Source organism: Hyperolius riggenbachi, chromosome 10 (genome assembly GCF_040937935.1).
Source record: "Hyperolius riggenbachi isolate aHypRig1 chromosome 10, aHypRig1.pri, whole genome shotgun sequence".
Classification (NCBI taxonomy): Eukaryota; Metazoa; Chordata; class Amphibia; order Anura; family Hyperoliidae; genus Hyperolius; species Hyperolius riggenbachi.
In genome coordinates this window covers 266,871,865-266,890,890 of record NC_090655.1, presented here as the reverse complement: position 1 = coordinate 266,890,890, position 19,026 = coordinate 266,871,865, and the positions used below count along the sequence as shown (strand labels likewise).

The 19,026-nt window shown below is 45.3% G+C and overlaps 1 protein-coding gene across 1 annotated transcript; it reads left to right on the top strand.

Annotated features, from left to right (window-relative positions):
• The first annotated feature begins 1,452 nt into the window (after positions 1-1,452).
• Positions 1,453-17,468, top strand: LOC137535414 (zinc finger protein 436-like). The gene is made up of 3 exons (XM_068257249.1): positions 1,453-1,511; positions 3,809-4,650; positions 14,700-17,468. The coding sequence occupies exons 2-3, from the start codon at positions 3,873-3,875 to the stop codon at positions 15,548-15,550; spliced, it is 1,629 nt and encodes a 542-aa protein (XP_068113350.1). The 5' UTR covers positions 1,453-1,511; positions 3,809-3,872; the 3' UTR covers positions 15,551-17,468.
• Positions 17,469-19,026: the final 1,558 nt, after the last annotated feature.

Below are 19,026 nucleotides of genomic sequence, written 5' to 3'. Positions count from 1 at the left end.
GTGGATCAAATTGTGCTAAAGCATACAGAGGCGCCAGCAGAATAACAGTAGTACCAATCTAAAATCAAATAAAATAAAATGTGGGTGACAAGGGTGAGCTTACCTACCCAACAATCAACACAACCACTTTGTATGGTATAACTAACATTGAATTTAATTAGCACTCCAATAAACAGTTTGCCATTTGTTTATTGGAGTTCTAGTTAAATTCAATGTTAGTTATACCATACAAAGTGGGTGTGTTGATTGTTGGATAGGTAAGCCCACCCTTGCCACCCACATTTTATTTGATTTTAGATTGGTACTACTTTTATTCTGCTGGCGCCTCTGTATGCTTTTCCACATCCAGCATGTTCACCTCCATGATCATCTGAGAACCGCCACCTGGACCGCTGCAGCTACAATCATCTCACAACCGCAGACCACGTGGAACCAAACCAGCCCAGAAGAACCTCCACAACATGTTCAGTTTCTTGATCGAATGTGACCAGCCACCCGGACCGCTGCAGTAACAATCAGTTTGCATAACCAAAGAATTTTTCCACAAACTGTCAGAAACCATCTCAGGGAAGCTCATCAGCATGCTCATCGTCCTCATTGGGGTCTGGACCTGACTGCAGTTCATCATCATAACTGACTTGAGTGGACAAATGCGCCCAATCAATGGTGTCTGGCATACTGGAGAGGCTTTCTGTTCATGGATGAGTCCCGGTTTTCACTGTTCAGGGCAGATGGAAGACAGCGTGTGTGGCATTGTGTGGCTGAGCAGGTTGCTTGTGAACGTTGGGGATCGAGTGGCCCATGGTGCCGGTGGGGTTATGGTGTTGGCAGGCATATGTTCAGTACAATGAAAACAGGTGCATTATATTGATGGCAGTTCGAATGCACAGAGATACTGGGATAAGATCCAGAGGCCCATTGTTGTGCTGTTCTTCCACGACCATCAGCTCATGTTACACCATGATATTGCAGAGGCCACCACATTTTTCATCGATGACTTGTGCATGTTCTACATATGTACATATATGCAACCTACTAGAGAGGTCAGGAGTACTGTCAATTAAAGGACATTCAATATCGGAGACTATATCAATTGAAAGACAACATCTGTAATTTTCATGTTGCACTGCCCATGCAGGAAACAATATGTTGGACTAACAATAAGTTACGATCAGTGAAAGACCCGCTTATAAAAACATGTATCGGTGGGAAAATCTTGCAAAAAAGGGACTTGGATCAAGGAAAGTCAGTCACAGTAATAGCAGCACATGCATTTTTTTACACATAAGAGTTCCCTGAAAGGTGGTTTACACCACATCAGGCAGGATATTGGAGAAGGAGAGAGGGTGAGTGTGTGTCCACAAACAGACTGCAGTTAGCCTACTTACCACAAGATGGCGATCTCCCTTCTCCCAGGTGGAACGCACAGACAGGAAGTAATAAAACCAGAGACAATAATCGGTGTAACCCACAGTTTTGCAGAAGGTGGCGAGAAGATGCTGCTGGAAGAGGTGATTGTGTGACTCTTGTTATATATTGGGCAGAGCAGGAGTCGAGGTGGACATACTTGTTATATATTGGGCAGAGCAGAGGTCGGGGGTGGACATACTTGTTATATATTGGGCAGGGCAGAGGTCGGGGTGGACATACTTGTTATATATTGGGCAGAGCAGAGGTCGGGGTGGACATACTTGTTATATATTGGGCAGAGCAGAGGTTGGGGTGGACATACTTGTTATATATTGGGCAGAGGTCGGGGTGGACATACTTGTTATATATTGGGTAGTGCAGAGGTCGGGGTGGACATACTTGTTATATATTGGGCAGGGCAGAGGTCAGGGTGGACATACTTGTTATATATTGGGCAGAGCAGAGGTCGGGGTGGGCATACTTGTTATATATTGGGCAGAGCAGAGGTCGGGGTGGACATACTTGTTATATATTGGGCAGAGCAGAGGTCGGGGTGGACATACTTGTTATATATTGGGCAGAGCAGAGGTCGGGGAGGACATACTTGTTATATATTGGGCAGAGCAGAGGTCGGGGTGGACATACTTGTTATATATTGGGCAGAGCAGAGGTCGGGGTGGACATACTTGTTATATATTGAGCAGAGCAGAGGTCGGGGTGGACATACTTGTTATATATTGGGCAGAGCAGAGGTCAGGGTGGACATACTTGTTATATATTGGGCAGAGCAGAGATCGGGGTGGACATACTTGTTATATATTGGGCAGAGCAGAGGTCGGGGTGGACATACTTGTTATATATTGGGCAGAGCAGAGGTCGGGGTGGGCATACTTGTTATATATTGGGCAGAGCAGAGGTCGGGGTGGACATACTTGTTATATATTGTGCAGAGCAGAGGTCGGGGTGGGCATACTTGTTATATATTGGGCAGAGTAGAGGTCGGGGTGGACATACTTGTTATATATTGGGCAGAGCAGAGGTCGGGGTGGACATACTTGTTATATATTGGGCAGCGCAGAGGATGGGGTGGACATACTTGCTATATATTGGGCAGAGCAGAGGTCGTGGTGGACATACTTGTTATATATTGGGCAGAGCAGAGGTTGGGGTGGTCATACTTGTTATATATTGTGCAGAGCAGAGGTCTGGGTGGTCATACTTGTTATATATTGGGCAGAGCAGAGGTCGGGGTAAACATGCTTGTTATATATTGGGCAGGGAAGAGGTCGGGTGGACATACTTGTTATATATTGGCCAGAGCAGAGGTCGGGGTGGACATACTTGTTATATATTGAGCAGAGGTCGGGGTGGACATACTTGTTATATATTCGGCAGAGCAGAGGTCGGGGTGGACATACTTGTTATATATTGAGCAGAGGTCGGGGTGGACATACTTGCTATATATTGGGCAGAGCAGAGGTCGGGGTGGACATACATGTTATATATTGGGCAGAGCAGGGGTCGGGGTGGACATACTTTGTTACAGAGGAGGTCAGTGCGGAGTGGAGCTGTGACTGGCTGATCTTGTATTCCATGGAATACTGAGCCCATAAGACCCTCGTAGAGCAGCTACCACCTCCAGCTGGTGCCTCACACGTATGCACACATTCTGTAATACCTTATCTCTGGATTTCTATTACTTCTTATGCTATAAATCGTGCATCTAAATACACCTGAGCTCATCTGTGTTTATTACTGCAGTCACAGGCGTTTTACGTCCCACAGTGAGAGAGGTTTGAGTCTGCAAAAAGAGGATGGCTGGTGGCTCACAGCTAGGGGGTGGAGCCAGGTAACAAGGGGCGTGTCTGGTAGAACAGGCAGAGAAGATGGAGGCTGCAGCTGGAGAGGGGTTGGGTGGCCTCTGCTGCTTTGGTCCTGGTATTGGCACTGTCCCAGCTGGGAGGTTTTTTGCTACGGCTCTTGGAGGGTTTGGGGTCAGTACGTGATGGACAGGTGGGCTCAGGTATGGTCAGGATATATAGCTGCAGCCCCATGTGTCTAGTTCATCAGGTGCCAGAGCCATTAGTAATGATAATTTATAGCTAATTAGCTGCAGGCCTCTTTTCCTATCTTCCTCTGTCTGTAGCTGTTCTCTCCTCACATCCTCATCCATTTACCGTTGCCGGCACTGCTCTAACCTCCCAGGAATGTGTGCATGGAGAGGAGGAGAGAAGCATCAGATGATTAGCAAGGCACACTGGAAGAGAGGACTGTGGCACTGAAAGTGCAGGATACCACAGCTTATGGGAGATTATCACCCCCTAGCAAATTATTCTCTTTTCTGTGCTCTGTTTTTTTATGCTAATATCTTACTGCTATAATTTGTTATCCTTTTCAGAACTGAGATATGAACTCAAACAACATGTGACAGGGGTGATGAACTATCTATCGAGGAGGGTGACATGAGTACAATAAAAGAAGATACTTATGTGAGGAGGGATCCGCAGTCTATGGAGGAAGGTGACATGAGGACAATTAAAGAGGAAGAAGAAGAGACATATGTGAGTGTTGATCTGCAGTCAATGGAGGAGGGTAACATGATGAGGTTAATTAAAAATGAAGAAGAGGAGAGGTATGTGAGGACTAATCAGCAGTCTACAGAGGAGGGTATCATGATGAAGACAATTAAAGAGGAGGTAAAAGAGACATGTGTGAGGTATGATCAGCAGTCTGGGGAGGAGGGTGACATGATGAGAACAGTTAAAGAAGAGGAAGAAGAGATGTATATGAGGCGTGATCAGCTGTCTGCAGAGGAGAGTGACATGATGAGGACTATTAAAAAGGAAAAAGAAGAGTCATATGTGAGGAGTGATCTGCAGTCTATGGAGGAGGGTGACATGATGAGGACAATTAAAGAGGAAGAAGAAGAGACGTATGTGAGGAGTGATCAGCAGTCTGCAGAGGAGGGGGACACGATGAGGACAATTAAAGAGGAAGAAGAGACGTATCTGAAGAGTGATCAGTCTATGGAGGAGGGTGACAAAATGAGGACAATTAAAAAGGAAGAAGAAGAAACCTATCTGAAGAGTGATCAGCAGTCTGCAGAGGAGGGGGACACGATGAGGACAATTAAAAAGGAAGAAAAAGAGACATATGTGAGGAGTGATCAGCAGTCTATGGAGGAGGGTAACATGATGAGAGCATCTAAGGAGGAAGAAATTATTACAGGGATCAGCACTGGTGAGTGATAAACATTAGATATTTAAAATACTTATTGAGTTGACTAAAAAAATATGCCCCAGCTAGGCACAGTATAGGTGTGCCAATAATTGGGGGAGGGGCTGTAAGAATGTATTAAAAAAAAGACAGAGGGGGCTGTATGAATAATTTTATATCCTGCTACTACCTTGTATAATGTGGGTAGAATCGCTTCCCCACCAAAATAAATTGTAGATAAACGTATAAAACAAGGTGCATTCAACCAAACAAGAAAAAACGGGTTTTATATGAACAGTTTATTTATTCTTCAATCACTGTATCCTCAGAGATGCGGACAGGATGTATGGATACAATTTCAGAGTTCCAAATCACATCAAAGACTGCCCGACACGAGTTCCACGGCCAAAGAGCCGCCTCCCCAGAGGAACACCGCATACAAACATCAATTATGGACCAGAAAAACTGTACGACCGCAATCTGTATACAATAGAGAAGGAGTGTTCCACGGTGATTCCACGGGCGGCGTCCGCCTTCATGGACTGAAAGGAATCCTTCCGTCTCCATGGACTGAAAGGAATCCTTCCGCCTCCATGGACTGAAAGGAATCCTTCCGCCTCCATGGACTGAAAGGAATCCTTCCGCCTCCATGGACTGAAAGGAATCCTTCCGCCTCCATGGACTGAAAGGAATCCTTCCGTCTCCATGGACTGAAAGGAATCCTTCCGTCTCCATGGACTGAAAGGAATCCTTCCGTCTCCATGGACTGAAAGGAATCCTTCCGTCTCCATGGACTGAAATGAATCCTTCCGTCTCCATGGACTGAAAGGAATCCTTCCGCCTCCATGGACTGAAAGGAATCCTTCCAGTCCTCCATTCCTTTCAGTCCATGGAGGCGGAAGGATTCCTTTCAGTCCATGGAGGCGGATGCCGCCCGTGGAATCGCCATGGAACACTCCTTCTCTATTGTATACAGATTGCGGTCGTACAGTTTTTATGGTCTATAACTGATGTTTGTATGCAGTGTTCCTCTGGGGAGGCGGCTCTTTGGCCGTGGAACTCGTGTCGGGCAGTCTTTGATGTGATTTGGAACTCTGAAATTGTATCCATACATCCTGTCCGCATCTCTGAGGATACAGTGATTGAAGAATAAATAAACTGTTCATATAAAACCCCGTCTTTTCTTGTTTGGTTGAATGTGTATGGCAGAATATTAAGGGGTGGAACAGGACTACTTATTTTTATTGTGTCACTAGTGATAAAACAAGGTGCACTGAAAGGTAGCATCTACTTATACAACTTTAAGTTTATTAATAGTATCCTAAAATCAGCACACCCAGGGCTGGCTCTAGACTTTTTGCTGCCTGAGGCACACTTGTGAGGATGCGCCCCTCCCCCCATTTGGAATGATGGCACTGCACCCGACAGTTTACTCTGCTTCGTTTAATGTTCTCACATGACATGCCTCGGCCTCTCCATTCCTCCTCAGTCAGGCACATAGTACAAAAATGTTGCTCGTCAAATCTCCTGATTCCTGAAATGTTTCACCTTGCTTCATGAGAGAACCGGCCCTGGGCACACCTCATGGCCAACCACACTACACACATACACATCCAATGGAGCTTCCTGGTGTCCCCACCAAAAATGCTATGTATACAATGTGGAATAAAAAAATAAAAATATATACAGTATATACCAAATACCATGCCAAAAAATGTCCTGAAAGGGCATGAGTGAAAATCCTTCATGCATGTAGGTTATTGTGCATAGTCCACTCCAGGTATAAGTCTCTTCATAATATTCCTGTGGATATAGTAATACACTGTGTCTCTTCTGTATACTGTAATATTGGTCGTATAATTCCAAATATGTATTAGAAATAATATAGCCTGTAATAGACACTTACACTTCCATGTCTTCTGTAGAAGCAAGATCAGTAGCAGAGTCCATGCCGGTGATCCTGTATATGGCGGTGGTGTTCCCGGCATGGACCAGCGGCTGTACTAGTGTTGTCCGGATCATGAACGATTCGGATCTTTGATCCGAATCTCTTTTGTGAGTCGATTCATCCGAATCATCAAAATGAACGATTCGAATCACAGAGGGGGCGGGGCCAGGAGCGACACGCCCCCCCTCTCAGCGGGCAGCGGGGTCCTGGAAGCACAGAGCAGAGATGGATCACTCTGGTGGAGGGGAGGCAGCCTTGCACTCAGAGCACAACAAATAATCCCTAATTGTGCATTGTAATGTGCATATAATATGCCAGGATAAGCAGCACAGATACCAAATTGTTCATAAAAATGTCCCAACCAGAGAGAGAGGAAGAGAGGAAACAAGTCTGGGAGATGGTGTGGTGTGTTTGTGGACCTGGAACTTCATGAGCCTGTTTAGTGACACAGATCTCCAGTATGCCCTGCCAGAATTGCCAATATCTGTCATGTAATAATAATAAATAATAATAATCCGAACATTTGTATAGCGCTTTTCTCCTGTCGGACTCAAAGCGCTCAAGAGCTGCAGCCACTGGGACGCGCTCAGGAGGCCACCCTGCAGTGTTAGGGAGTCTTGCCTTGAACTCCTTACTGAATAGGTACTTGACCTAGCCAGAATTCGAACCCTGGTCTCCCATGTCAAAGGCGGAACCCTTAACCAGTACACTATCCAGCCACCAGTCATGTGAACGGGACATCACACAGTGGGCCCTATGATGTCAGATGTGGATGGTCGTGTTTTGATTATTTGAATATCACATTATTATACAGGAGAAAACCTACTAGCTAATTGTGAGTGTAATGTTGTATTGACATTCCCAGCCTCCTGCATATATTACATCTATAGCTGGGGACTGCAGCTGAATTAACAATCACCAATAAGCATAAATTAGCAAACATACCATAAGAGGCCGGAAAACGAGAGTGTGTAGTAATCTGTTACCTAGTGTTGTGATCACTGCATAACATCGGCTATAGGATGGGGGCATAACAAAGGCATTTTACTGAATTACACTGTTATTGTCTGGAGAGGGGGACCTATATAGTCTTGTATGACCTGCTGCAAATTGTGGTATGTGCATTTATTAGTTGGATCCTTCCATATGTGTCTGAAGTGGGTGATTTTATTATGGTAGCCGAGTTTGCAGCAAATGAAGGGAAAGAAGTGTTTTACAGCCTGTGTGTGTCTATTTCCCCATTCATCCCCGGCCCCAATGCTTCACTAGTAAAATGATCCGAGATTCGGATCAAAGATCCGGATCTTTTCAATGATCCGATTCGAATCATCCGAATCATTGAAAAGATCCGAACTTCCCAACTCTAGGCTGTACGTGTTAGCCGCGATCACTTCCTGCCGGGTCACCTCTGACCGTGACGTCACTTCCGGGCTTCAGTTCGCCATGTTTCCTTGCGTTCCACATTGGTATGCCGCTTCCCTCTGTCCCTTGTGCGTGTCAAAATCGCTTCCATGCAGTTCAACTATAGCACACTAAATATAGTTCTGGAGGTGATGAAGGGCCGTGGAGCCTCGTATAGCACCACAAACAGTCCAAACGGGTTCAAATCAACAAGATCGGCCAGTCACAGCTATGCACTGACCTCCTCTGTAACGGATTCGGCCGTATTCCTCAGGATCAAGTGGTCTTTCTTCCACCATGCTCGCTTTTTATTTAGTTGTAATGTCTCTCCACCCATCTTCAATTTCCGTCCTCCTTTCCACCTCCTTAAAGGACATCCGAGGTGAAAATAAACGGATGAGAAAAGCAATTGTATCTCTCCTCCTTCTAAAAATGACCTTTTTTTTTTTTAGATATCCCAAAGTTTTATTTTAATTTAAATCAAGTTTTTAAGTTTTTACTGTTTTATTGTCTCTGCTCAATGACACAGTAGAATCCAAAAGGTACGCACACTCAGGACACTTTGGATTCTACTGTATGGCTTATATGGATCCCAGCACCTCCATCGTGGTGTGCAATCTTATATCGATTTGCTAAATGACACATTCATCGAAGTATGACTGCTGGTGCATGCAGGGAGATGTAGTGCACCTTTTTAACTGGAACACTTTCCCAAGCACTGCCAGATGTCAGAAATCGGGATCCTCAGCAGCGTCAGCCATCACCGCAGGATTCTTCATGAAGAACTGGGTGGCTGCTATCATGTTATGAGCTTACAGTATATGCTATGTCTCTAAACTTGTTTTTTTTAAATGTAAACTTTGCACCTTATCACTTTGGCACTTTATCCCTTGAAAAAGCTCCGCTAATGGAGTGAAACATGTCGGGTTGTTTGGTGGGAGGGGGGGGGGGGGGTGTAATTTTTATATCCATTTTCTGATGCTAGAGGACCTAGGATAGGGCAATTTTTTTCCTTATCCATATATTACTTGACTGTATAGGCCCAGCATCGTCTTGCAAGTTATTTTGAGCAATTAGACAGCCAAACACTTCGATTTTTAATATTTTATTAAAAGTTAAGTTTTAATGTTTCAGTAAACAGGATCTCCTGTAGTATATAGAACTGGGTCATCACTGCTGAACCTTCGCCTCCCTCTGTCCCCCTCCCCCCATGTCTCTTTAGGAATGACAAATAATTGCCAAGTACGACTGGTGGCGCCGTAGTATGGCAGCCTAGGCCAAAACCAATTCCGGGTACAACACCCCCCCCCCCCCCCCCCCATTTGTAGTTGGCAAAATAAATGATTCTGATTCTGATGTAGTGTCCCTGTAGTGGCTGCTGGTGTATGCTGAGAGATGTAGTTTCTCTGGCTGCTTGTGTATGCTGGCAGATGTAGTGTTTCCGGGTGCTGAAGCATCTCCCAGCATGCACCAGCAGCTGGGGACACTGCATCTCCCAGCGTGCACCAGCAGCTGGGGACACTGCATCTCCCAGCATGCACCAGCAGTCAGAGACACTACATCTCCCAGCATGCACCAGCAGCTGGGGACACTACATCTCCCAGCATGCACCAGTAGCTGGGGACACTGCATCTCCCAGCATTCACCAGCAGCCAGGACACTACATCTACCAGCATGCACCAGCAGCCGGGTCACATTATATCTCCCAGCATGCACCAGCAGCTGGGAACACTACAGCATGCATCAGTAGCCAAGGACACCACATTTCTCAACATGCACCAGAAACTAGGGATACTACATCTCCCAGCATGCACCAGCAGCCATGGACACCGCATCTCCCAGCATGCACTAGAATCTGGGGATGCGCTGGGCTTGCAGTCACTTTGAGGCCTCGTTCACATTGCGTTCCGATCGCGTGTCCGTTCGCGTTGGGCGTTTTTTTTCATGTTTTTTCTTAGCGATGCTCTGCGCTTGGGTGGGTGATGCATTTTAGTTAAAAGTGCTTTTCTAAGCGCTTTTCCTGAGCAGTTTTTTCATTCACTCCCTGACGCAAGTCAGGAAGTGAACTCTTTGATCCGGCAAAGAATACATACAATGTATTTATTCTTAAAAACGTGAACGCAATCGCTGCACAAAGCGATTTTGTGAGTGTTTTGTAATTTTCCTATAACTTCCATTGATGCAAAATCTCCTCCAAAATGGCCCATGCCGCGCAAATCGGAACGGAACGCGAATGGAATGCCCCAATGAGAACTATCCCATTGAAAAGCATGGTGTCAGCGCTTTCAGGGCGATTTTGAAAAATCGGCAGCACTTAAAAAAATGAAAAAGCACCTCTAGTGTGAACAAGCCCTGAATGGTGGTTTTGCGGCAGTGACGGGTGCAGGATGGATGGATGTGGAGCCGCCCTGTAGGTAAGATAATGTAACGCGGCCCTTACATAGCACACATCATTTACACACCTCTCTTAGGGGAGCCTTGTTTTACATATTTGTTGTATGCGGTGCTCAGATCACTTTAACTGCATTTAAAGTGGATCTGAGATAAACTTTTACTCATTGCATAGTTGTTCCCCTTACATGTAGTTTATAGGGCACTCCTCAAGCCAAATACTTTTTTTTTGTCTGTTTGTTTGTTTGTTTTAATACCCTAATTCCCTATAAACTAGACAAGCCTAGCCACAGCTCCTCCAGCACCTAGGCATTCTGAGTCCCATATAGCAGGTGCTCATGGGAGCTCAGTCTGGGGAGGAGGAGGCTCTTCCTGAAGGAGGAGGAGGAGTTACCAGCCAGAGGTTTTTAGAGGCAAGGGAGCTGGGAGGAGGAGAGGGGAGTGGAGTTTTCACAGGCTGAGGGCTGGAGATGCAGAGCAGCTTGCCTGTGTAATGATGACATGGCTGCTCTCATTGTATCACAGGAAGCTATCATCATATACTGTTGAAGCTGTTTGAAGCTAGATTACTGTGTAAACTATCTAAACTTTAGATAAGATATATAGAAAAGTTGCTTATTATAGTTTGTTTTTCATCTCGGATCCGCTTTAAAATACATTTTTCCTCTCATAACTTTTGATTTTCAGAAAAACTACAAAGTGTCTTTATTGAAAGTCTTACCTTCTGTTCACACTAATCTCCTTAACGAGGGACTGCATTAAAAATAGCATTATTAATAAAATAGTTTTTTTTACAGAATTACTTTATAAATAATTGATTCAGTGTTTGCCAAATATAAAATCTTTCCTCACCCCGATTTACAGTCTGACATTTATCATGGGAGGTGACATGTTTAGTGCTGGCAGGTGCAGCTCTGCAGAATGTTTGTATACTCAATGTTCTGAAGCCAGTATAGAATATAGCTGATCTCCCAGAAGGTGCTTCCATATAGCGTTACTGCATAGGCGATGACATCACTGGGGGGTGGGGCTACATATAAATATACAGCGATATAGAGACATAGGAAATGTTTCTGATGCTAATACCAGGACAATTCATGTAAAAGTGGGTGTAAGGAATAATTTGTCATTCTTTTATATGTCGCTACAGGGCCTCTTTACCCTGCAAGTTTGGTGATTATAGCATGTAAGGGGGCTTTGCTATTAGCAGCTGAAGTTAATGCTGTTAAGGAAACCTGAGATTAGAAAAGCACCAGCATTTCTACTTACCTGGGGCTTCCTCCAGCCGTCTGTAGTCCATCTGCTCAATCACCGCCCTTCCAGGCTGCTCCATTCTCCCACATTGGAGTAGGCCATCCAGTCCAGTCACACGCCCCTGTGCATGTGTGGCCTAGAATATGTGCGCCCCGATCACACTTCCATAGCTGGGAGCGTTCTGCACAAGTGCAGCTACAGTTGTATCATACTGTGCATGTGCAGAAAACACGATCAGGTGGCCAGGACTGCGCATGTGCAGAACGCTCCTGGCTACGGAAGCACCACAGTGTGACATGCATGGCCAGGACTGCGCATGTGATAAACTCTAAGCTACGGAAGCACGATCGGGTGGCGCCCATGGCCAGGACAGCGCATGTGCAGAGCGCTCCTGGCTACGTAAGCACCTCCGTGTGACGTGCATGGCCAGGACAGCGCATGTGCAGAATGTTCACGGCTACGGAAGCACGATCGGGTGGCACCCATGGCCGGTACTGCGCATGTGCAGAATGCTCTCGGCTATGGAAGAATATTCAGGTAGTGCGCATGGCCATGACTGTGCACATGCAGAATGCTACCGGCTATGGAAGAACAATTGGGTAGTGCGCATAGCCAGGACTGCGCATGTGCAGAATCGGGTGGGCCGCATGGCCAGGACTGTGCATGCACCGTGCAGTGTGACTGGGCCAGATGGGGAATTCATCAAGCCACACTGTGGGAGAATGGAGCAGCCTGGGCAGACGGCTGGAAGAAGCTGAACAGCAGTGCCGACCATCCTCTTTCCTTTCATCCCTAATGATAATTTTTCTCTAACAGGAAGTGATGATGTTTCTGTATTTGCAGCGCGGAGTCTCAGCATCAGAAACCTCTCAGAGACTCATCTCTCTGGTGTGCATGTAATAAAAGCAAGTTATTGTTCAGTAAAATGGGCACCAGGATAGGCTGTAAAATTTTTATAATACTTAAATTCTACTATTCCCCTCTGTAACCTCTTTTTTTACATTTAGTAAAAGTGATAAAATATTGTTTAGTTTACTGCTATTGTATAACTTCATTCACATAGTAAAATATCTTAAAGAGAAACTCCGACCAAGAATTGAACTTTATCCCAATCACTAGCTGATACCCCCTTTTACATGATAAATCTATTCCTTTTCACAAACAGACCATCAGGGGGCGCTGTATGACTGATATTGTGGTGAAACCCCTCCCCCAAGAAACTCTGAGGACCGTGGTACTCCTGGCAGTTTCCTGTCTGGGAACCTTGTTGCATTGTGGGAAATGTTTCCAACTGCCAAAAAAGCATGCAGCAGCTACATCACCTGCCAGCAGTAAAAATGTCACCATGTAATAAATGTCAGAATGCAAATCAGGGATTTAAAAGATTTTACAATGGGCAAACACTGAGTAAATCATTTATACATAATTATTTTAAAAATGAAGCACTTTTTTATTACATTATTTTCACTGGAGTTCCTCTTTAAAGAGACTCAAAACTGATAAGAAAATAAAACGTTTTATACATACCTGGGGCTTCCTCCAGCCCCATCCGCCGTCCTCCGCTGCCCGCAGCTTCGGCACCAGGTTCAGTCACTTCCCTCAGTCAGAGCCAGTATGACGTAAGAGAACTGCGCTGTTTGCGTACCTCTCCAGCAGCCTGCGTAGACTGGCTCCGACTGAGGGAAGCGACGGGACCAGGCAGCAGAGGGCGGCGGCGTGGGAGAGACCGAGCGGATGGAGGAAACCCCAGGTATGTATAAAACATTTTCTTTTTATCAGCTCTGGTACACTTTAAATACTTACCGATATTTTAGTATAATTTAACCTCTCCCTACTTTCACACAGAACCCTCCCCTTTTGGCACCTAACCTTAACCTCACCTGGTGATACCTAACCATACGACCCTCTGGTGGTGCCTAACTTTCAACTCCCCTGGTGGTGCCTAACCCTAAGACTCTCCTTTTTTATATATGTTACGGCCAGAACCCAAAGTGTGGCCACTTCGGGTCCTGGCCGGCCAATGTGCGAAGTGGCCGCAGCGCAGCGGCCTATGTTAGAAATGTAATGATAACAATAAGTTCAATGTATTTTACGGCTGTCTCGCTGAGGCCAAATGTATAACAACTTGTTTAATTTGCCGGCTTTCGCACTGCCTCCTCTCCTCCTCCAACCCCCCCCCCCCCCGCCTCTCTCGTCTCTCTGCCTCCTATACAATACAGAGCAGCCGGGGACACGCGTGTCCCCGAGAGTCGTTCGTCGCAGCAGGGGAATCCTGCCGTTCCTGCAGAGCGGGTGCTGGCAGAAGCAATGTCTGCAGCCTCCCCGCTCTGCTTCCACTACCACAGCGAACGAATCTCGGGGACACGCATGCTGCTCAGTATTGTATAGGAGGCAGGGAGAGGAGAGAGGCGGGGGGGGGGGGGAGGAGAGGAGAGAGGCGGGGGGGAGGGGGGAGGAGGAGAGGAGGCGGGGGGGCGGGGAAGAGAGGAGAGAGGCGGGGGGAAGGAGGAGAGGAGGCAGTGCAAAAGCCGGCAAATTAACCAAGTTGTAATACATTTGGCCGCAGCGAGACGGCCGTAAGATACATTGAACGTATTGTAATCATTACATTTCTAACATTGGCCGCTGCGCTGCGGCCACTTCGCACATTGGCCGGCCAGAACGTGAAGTGGCCACACTTCGGGTTCTGGCCGTAACATATATAAGTTGAAGTAAGTTTGTTGAAAAATGATAATTTGTATCATAGGTGAGAATCGCAGAAGCTGCTCGTGCAAAAAGTGGAAATGTTAAAAAAAAAAAAATTGCAAAAAGCAAAGGGAACATTTTTTAAAAAACAATCACTTAGTTTTAGAAATGATTATTTGTTAAATAAAGAGTTATTGCAATCAATATATTTGGTATGGAGATTAAAGTTAAAGGTAAGTGATATAGTGGTTATTTGCAAGTAATTTAGTTGTTGTTTACACAGAGCCCTTTTTATCCACTTAGTGCCAATAGAGAAAAGATTGGCATTGATGTGAATGGGGCGCCCGTTTTTAATAGGTGCCATTATTACTTCTACCTCTCTCTGTATTCACAGACTGTACAGCGGATGATGATGATGTCACTGGACAAGAGTCTCCTGCAGATATCCTGGTGACCCCAAATATTCCCCCAGACTCCCTTCACCTGTGTAACTCTGAGGGGCCTCATACCCGGCACAGCTCTCCCCCTGCTGGAGGGTCTCATTCCTGTTCCACTTGTGGGAAATGTTATGCATGGAAATCACAGCTTGTCATACATGAGAGATCTCACACTGGTGAGAAGCCCTACACATGTGCTGAGTGTGGGAAATGTTATGTAACAAAATCAAAACTTGGCCAACATGAGAGATCTCACTCTGGTGAAAAGCCACATTCGTGTGCTGAGTGTGGGAAATGTTTTGTGCATAAATCGGACCTTGTCAGACATGAGAGATCTCACACTGGTGAAAAGCCACATTCGTGTGCTGAGTGTGGGAAATGTTTTGAGCATAAATCGGACCTTGTCAGACATGAGAGATCTCACACAGGTGAGAAGCCCTATTCGTGTGCTGAGTGTGGGAAAAGGTTAGGACGTAAATCACATCTTATCTTACATGAGAGATCTCACACTGGTGAAAAGCCATATGCATGTTCTGAGTGTGGGAAATGTTTTTACGAAAATCGCAGCTTGTCATGCACAAGAGATTTCACACTGGTGAGGAGCTCTATTCATGTTCTGAGTGTGGGAAATTTTTTGGAAGTAAATCACATCTTTCCACACATCAGAGATCACACACCGGTGAAAAACCCTATTCATGTGCTGAGTGTGGGAAATGTTATGGGGATAAATCAAACCTTGTCAAACATGCAAGATTTCACACTGGTGAGAAGTCTCATCCATGTGCTGAGTGTGGGAAATGTTTTGTAAAGAAATCAGACCTTGTTAAACATGAGAGATTTCACTCTGGTGAGACTCCCTATTCATGTGCTGAGTGAGGGAAATGTTTTGGGTGTAAATCAAATCTTGTCAGACATGAGAAATCTCACACTGTGAAAAGCTCTATTTTCATGTGCTGAGTGTGGGAAATGTAAGTGTAAGTCACCGCCCATCAGACAGTTGCTTTGAGTGTGGGAAATGTCTTGGCCAAACGTGTTTGATACACTTTGACTATTTTTCTTTATTTTTATGCACAAGGAAATATAGTTACATAGCATCCCGAGTACTCTTTCTCACTCAGTGTATTGGCTTGTAAAGCGTTAAAGTCCCTGAACTGAGGTGACATGGTGAGATAAATATGGGCTCATATAGTACTAAGCCTAGTTAGATCCTGCCTGTGATCACTTTTTATATTTTCCATTGAAAGGGTTGATAAATCAGGATTAATATCTATGTTCAATTCAGACTCAGAAATTAACCCCCTTAAATTTACAAGTATGTGAGACTCCAAGAAAGTTCCGTATACAATTGTGTAACCACCAAATGTAAACTGCAGATGTGAGAATATTAGAAGCTCCTATTTATACAGAATGGAATGAGGACAGGAGATTTCTGTCTCTTTGTATTTTTTGTCATACAAAATCATGTGAACCTCTCTTATTTTTTGTGTGCATCATTTGCTGAGCTTCTGCAGAGGTGTGAACCTGTGAAAAATTATAAATGTCTCCTTTCTAAATAAATAGATCCCTACTTGTGGCCCTATAGATGGCGTTTGTACCCCAGCTCTTATGTGTGCTGTTGCCGTGTAGCAGGAAGCCAGCTCAGCAAGAGGCATTGTGGGTATTTGTATTATTCTGTCACCCCGGTGGGAAAGTATGGGGAGAATTAGCAGTGGAGGAGAGAGAATGGCTGCTGGTCACCAGAGATCTGGGCATGTGCAGAGAGATGCACCCCTCATTCATTACATTTTATGCTGAATATCCCCGCAGCCAGGCCTCCTACAATCCCCCCATGTGTAGGGTAGAGAGGGGACCCCGGTACCACTTCTGTGTAGTATTGCAGACCTCCAGCACTGCTTGTTCCAGAGATATCACATATAAAGGAGTCTAGGGCTCTGCAATTTGGTATGGCAGCAGCTCGGGGGTCTCCTCCTCGCCCTACAAATTTGGGGTCTGTAGGAGCCATGGTTCCAGAGATTCTGTGGCTGAAATTGAATACATTTGGAGTGCATATTTATTGTAACACTGAAGCTCCCATAAGAAGTGGTGGCTTCTGCTTTGGGGAGACAGGAATATGGGGGGTTTCAAACGTACTGTGATAATTAGAAGCCCCAGAGACCTCCCAGGAGGGGTGGAGATAGGGAAACACTATCCTCCCAGAAAGAATCAACTTGGATTTCCAGGACTGATGCAATGGGCGCTTTGGGCTTTAATGATCATAATGAGTTGGTTTTTTTCTACAAAAAGATTGAATGTTGCTTATCTCACCTTGCCTCCTTTTGGTTATGTGGAATTTTTCCTTCTCAGCCTCTGCTACCTTAACCTCCCTGGCGGTGCATTTCTGTCTGGATTTATGGGCCTAAAAGCAGTAAAAAAAATTCAAGAGTTTTAGGCCTCCAATTCTGAAGTCATAACTCACCAAAATATGTCAGGTTAAATTTCTTGTAGACATCCTGCGTATAATAAAAGACTAGAACACAAAATTGTTGAAGTAATTAAATTTATGAATAAATGTATAAAATAGTGAAACTGTGCAAATAAGGCAGCAGACTATACAGTATGTACATATATACCAAATACACTTCCCACGTGAGGTATGTTTTCAAACGGAATGGCACAGAGGGTGACATCACAATCAATGCAGTAGAAGCGTGATTCCTTTCTGACTTTTTTCCCTTTGCTATCAGTCTTATGCTACATACACACTTGAGATAAAAGTCTTTGGAAAAGGCAAGATCACAGACCAAATTGACCCCCTTCCATGTAGTGTGAGAGCCATACTCTACACAGTCTATTCTATGGAGCTGCACTCCCCATCAGATAAAACCTTTGCAAGATGCTGCACACAAAGATGCCCGTACACATTCAAAAGATCATTATCTGCAAAAGATGTGTTCCTGCAAAAGATCCATTCCTGCAAAATGCATTCATGGTCTATGAGATCTGCAGATCATCATACACACCTTGTTTAACAGGCAATCATCTGCAGATCATCTGCAGATCAGATCCACCAGGATGGATTTTCAGATCTGCAGATGATTGCCAGATATGCAGATGAAGTCTGTTAAACAAGCTGTGTATGAGGATCTGCAGATCTCATAGACTATGAATGCATTTTGCAGGAATGGATCTTTTGCCGGAAGAGATCTTTTGCAGATAATGATCTTTTGAATGTGTACGGGCATCTTTGTGTGCAGCATCTTGCAAAGGTTTTATCTGATGGGGAGTGCAGCTCCATAGAATAGACTGTGTAGAGTATGGCTCTCATACTACATGGAATGGGGTAAAATTGGTCTGTGATCTTGCCTTTTCCAAAGACTTATATCTCAAGTGTGTATGAAGCATTAGGCTGCAGGCAGAGAGTAGTGAAAATCCAGGCAGAGGTCGGTGCAGGCAGAGAGTAGTCAAAATCCAGGGTAAAATCAGTGACAGTAAAGCTATGTACCCACGTTGCGATTTTGCCGACGACTGACGACTTTTGAGCACCGAATGGTCATTTCTGAGATACTGTGACGTGGATACAAGTGCATGACCACACGAACATTGCGCCACAATAATGACTGTCACGGCAGATCAGATCGCTAAGATCCCTGATGACTCCCGCGCAAAATACTGTGATCGCTTCAAGTCTCATTCGCTCCCGTGTGATTTCGACTGTCGTCAAGGGGACGTTGCAGGACCTGTCGGGTGATGAGTATGGAGAGTAACCCAGATCAGCAGAAGCAATTAGCTCAGAAGCAGTTGGGAACCAAATGGCTCTATTTCTAATAACATGTGCTTGCAAATAGCTTATCTGTCATCTCTGCCATGGCAGTCATGTGACACAGGGGAGATATCAAATTACAACTTGTGATTAGAGGCAAATGAGGAGGAATTAGACAGGCTAAACTCTCTACATACATACAGGGCACATTTCTCTGTTGACCTACTATCCTGCAAGAGATCGCGCCCAGATGGGGCATTAGACAGGCTAAACTCTCTACCTACATGCAGGCTGCATTTCTCTGTTTACCTTCTGTCCTGTGCTTGGGTCCACTTTAATTGCGGCACCGCCCCTGATGATGTCACACTGCTCCGTACTGCCGCTGTTTGGCCACTGGGATCTAGGAAGCAGAGAGGAGGTGGGGATCCCGGTGGCCGGCAAGAGAGTCCTGGAGTCCTGCTGGGCAGCATGGATGGCACGTGGGACCCGTGTAAGCAGCAGGAGCTGCTATTTTAGCTAGCCCGAGCTTGGCTCGGGTATACCAC

Bases quoted from the DNA above. Each gene is read 5' to 3' on its own strand.
- LOC137535414 (XM_068257249.1), top strand. From the start codon at position 3,873: ATGAGTACAATAAAAGAAGATACTTATGTGAGGAGGGATCCGCAGTCT. The intron at 4,651-14,699 runs GTGAGTGATAAA...CTGTATTCACAG, and splicing joins TATTACAGGGATCAGCACTG to ACTGTACAGCGGATGATGAT.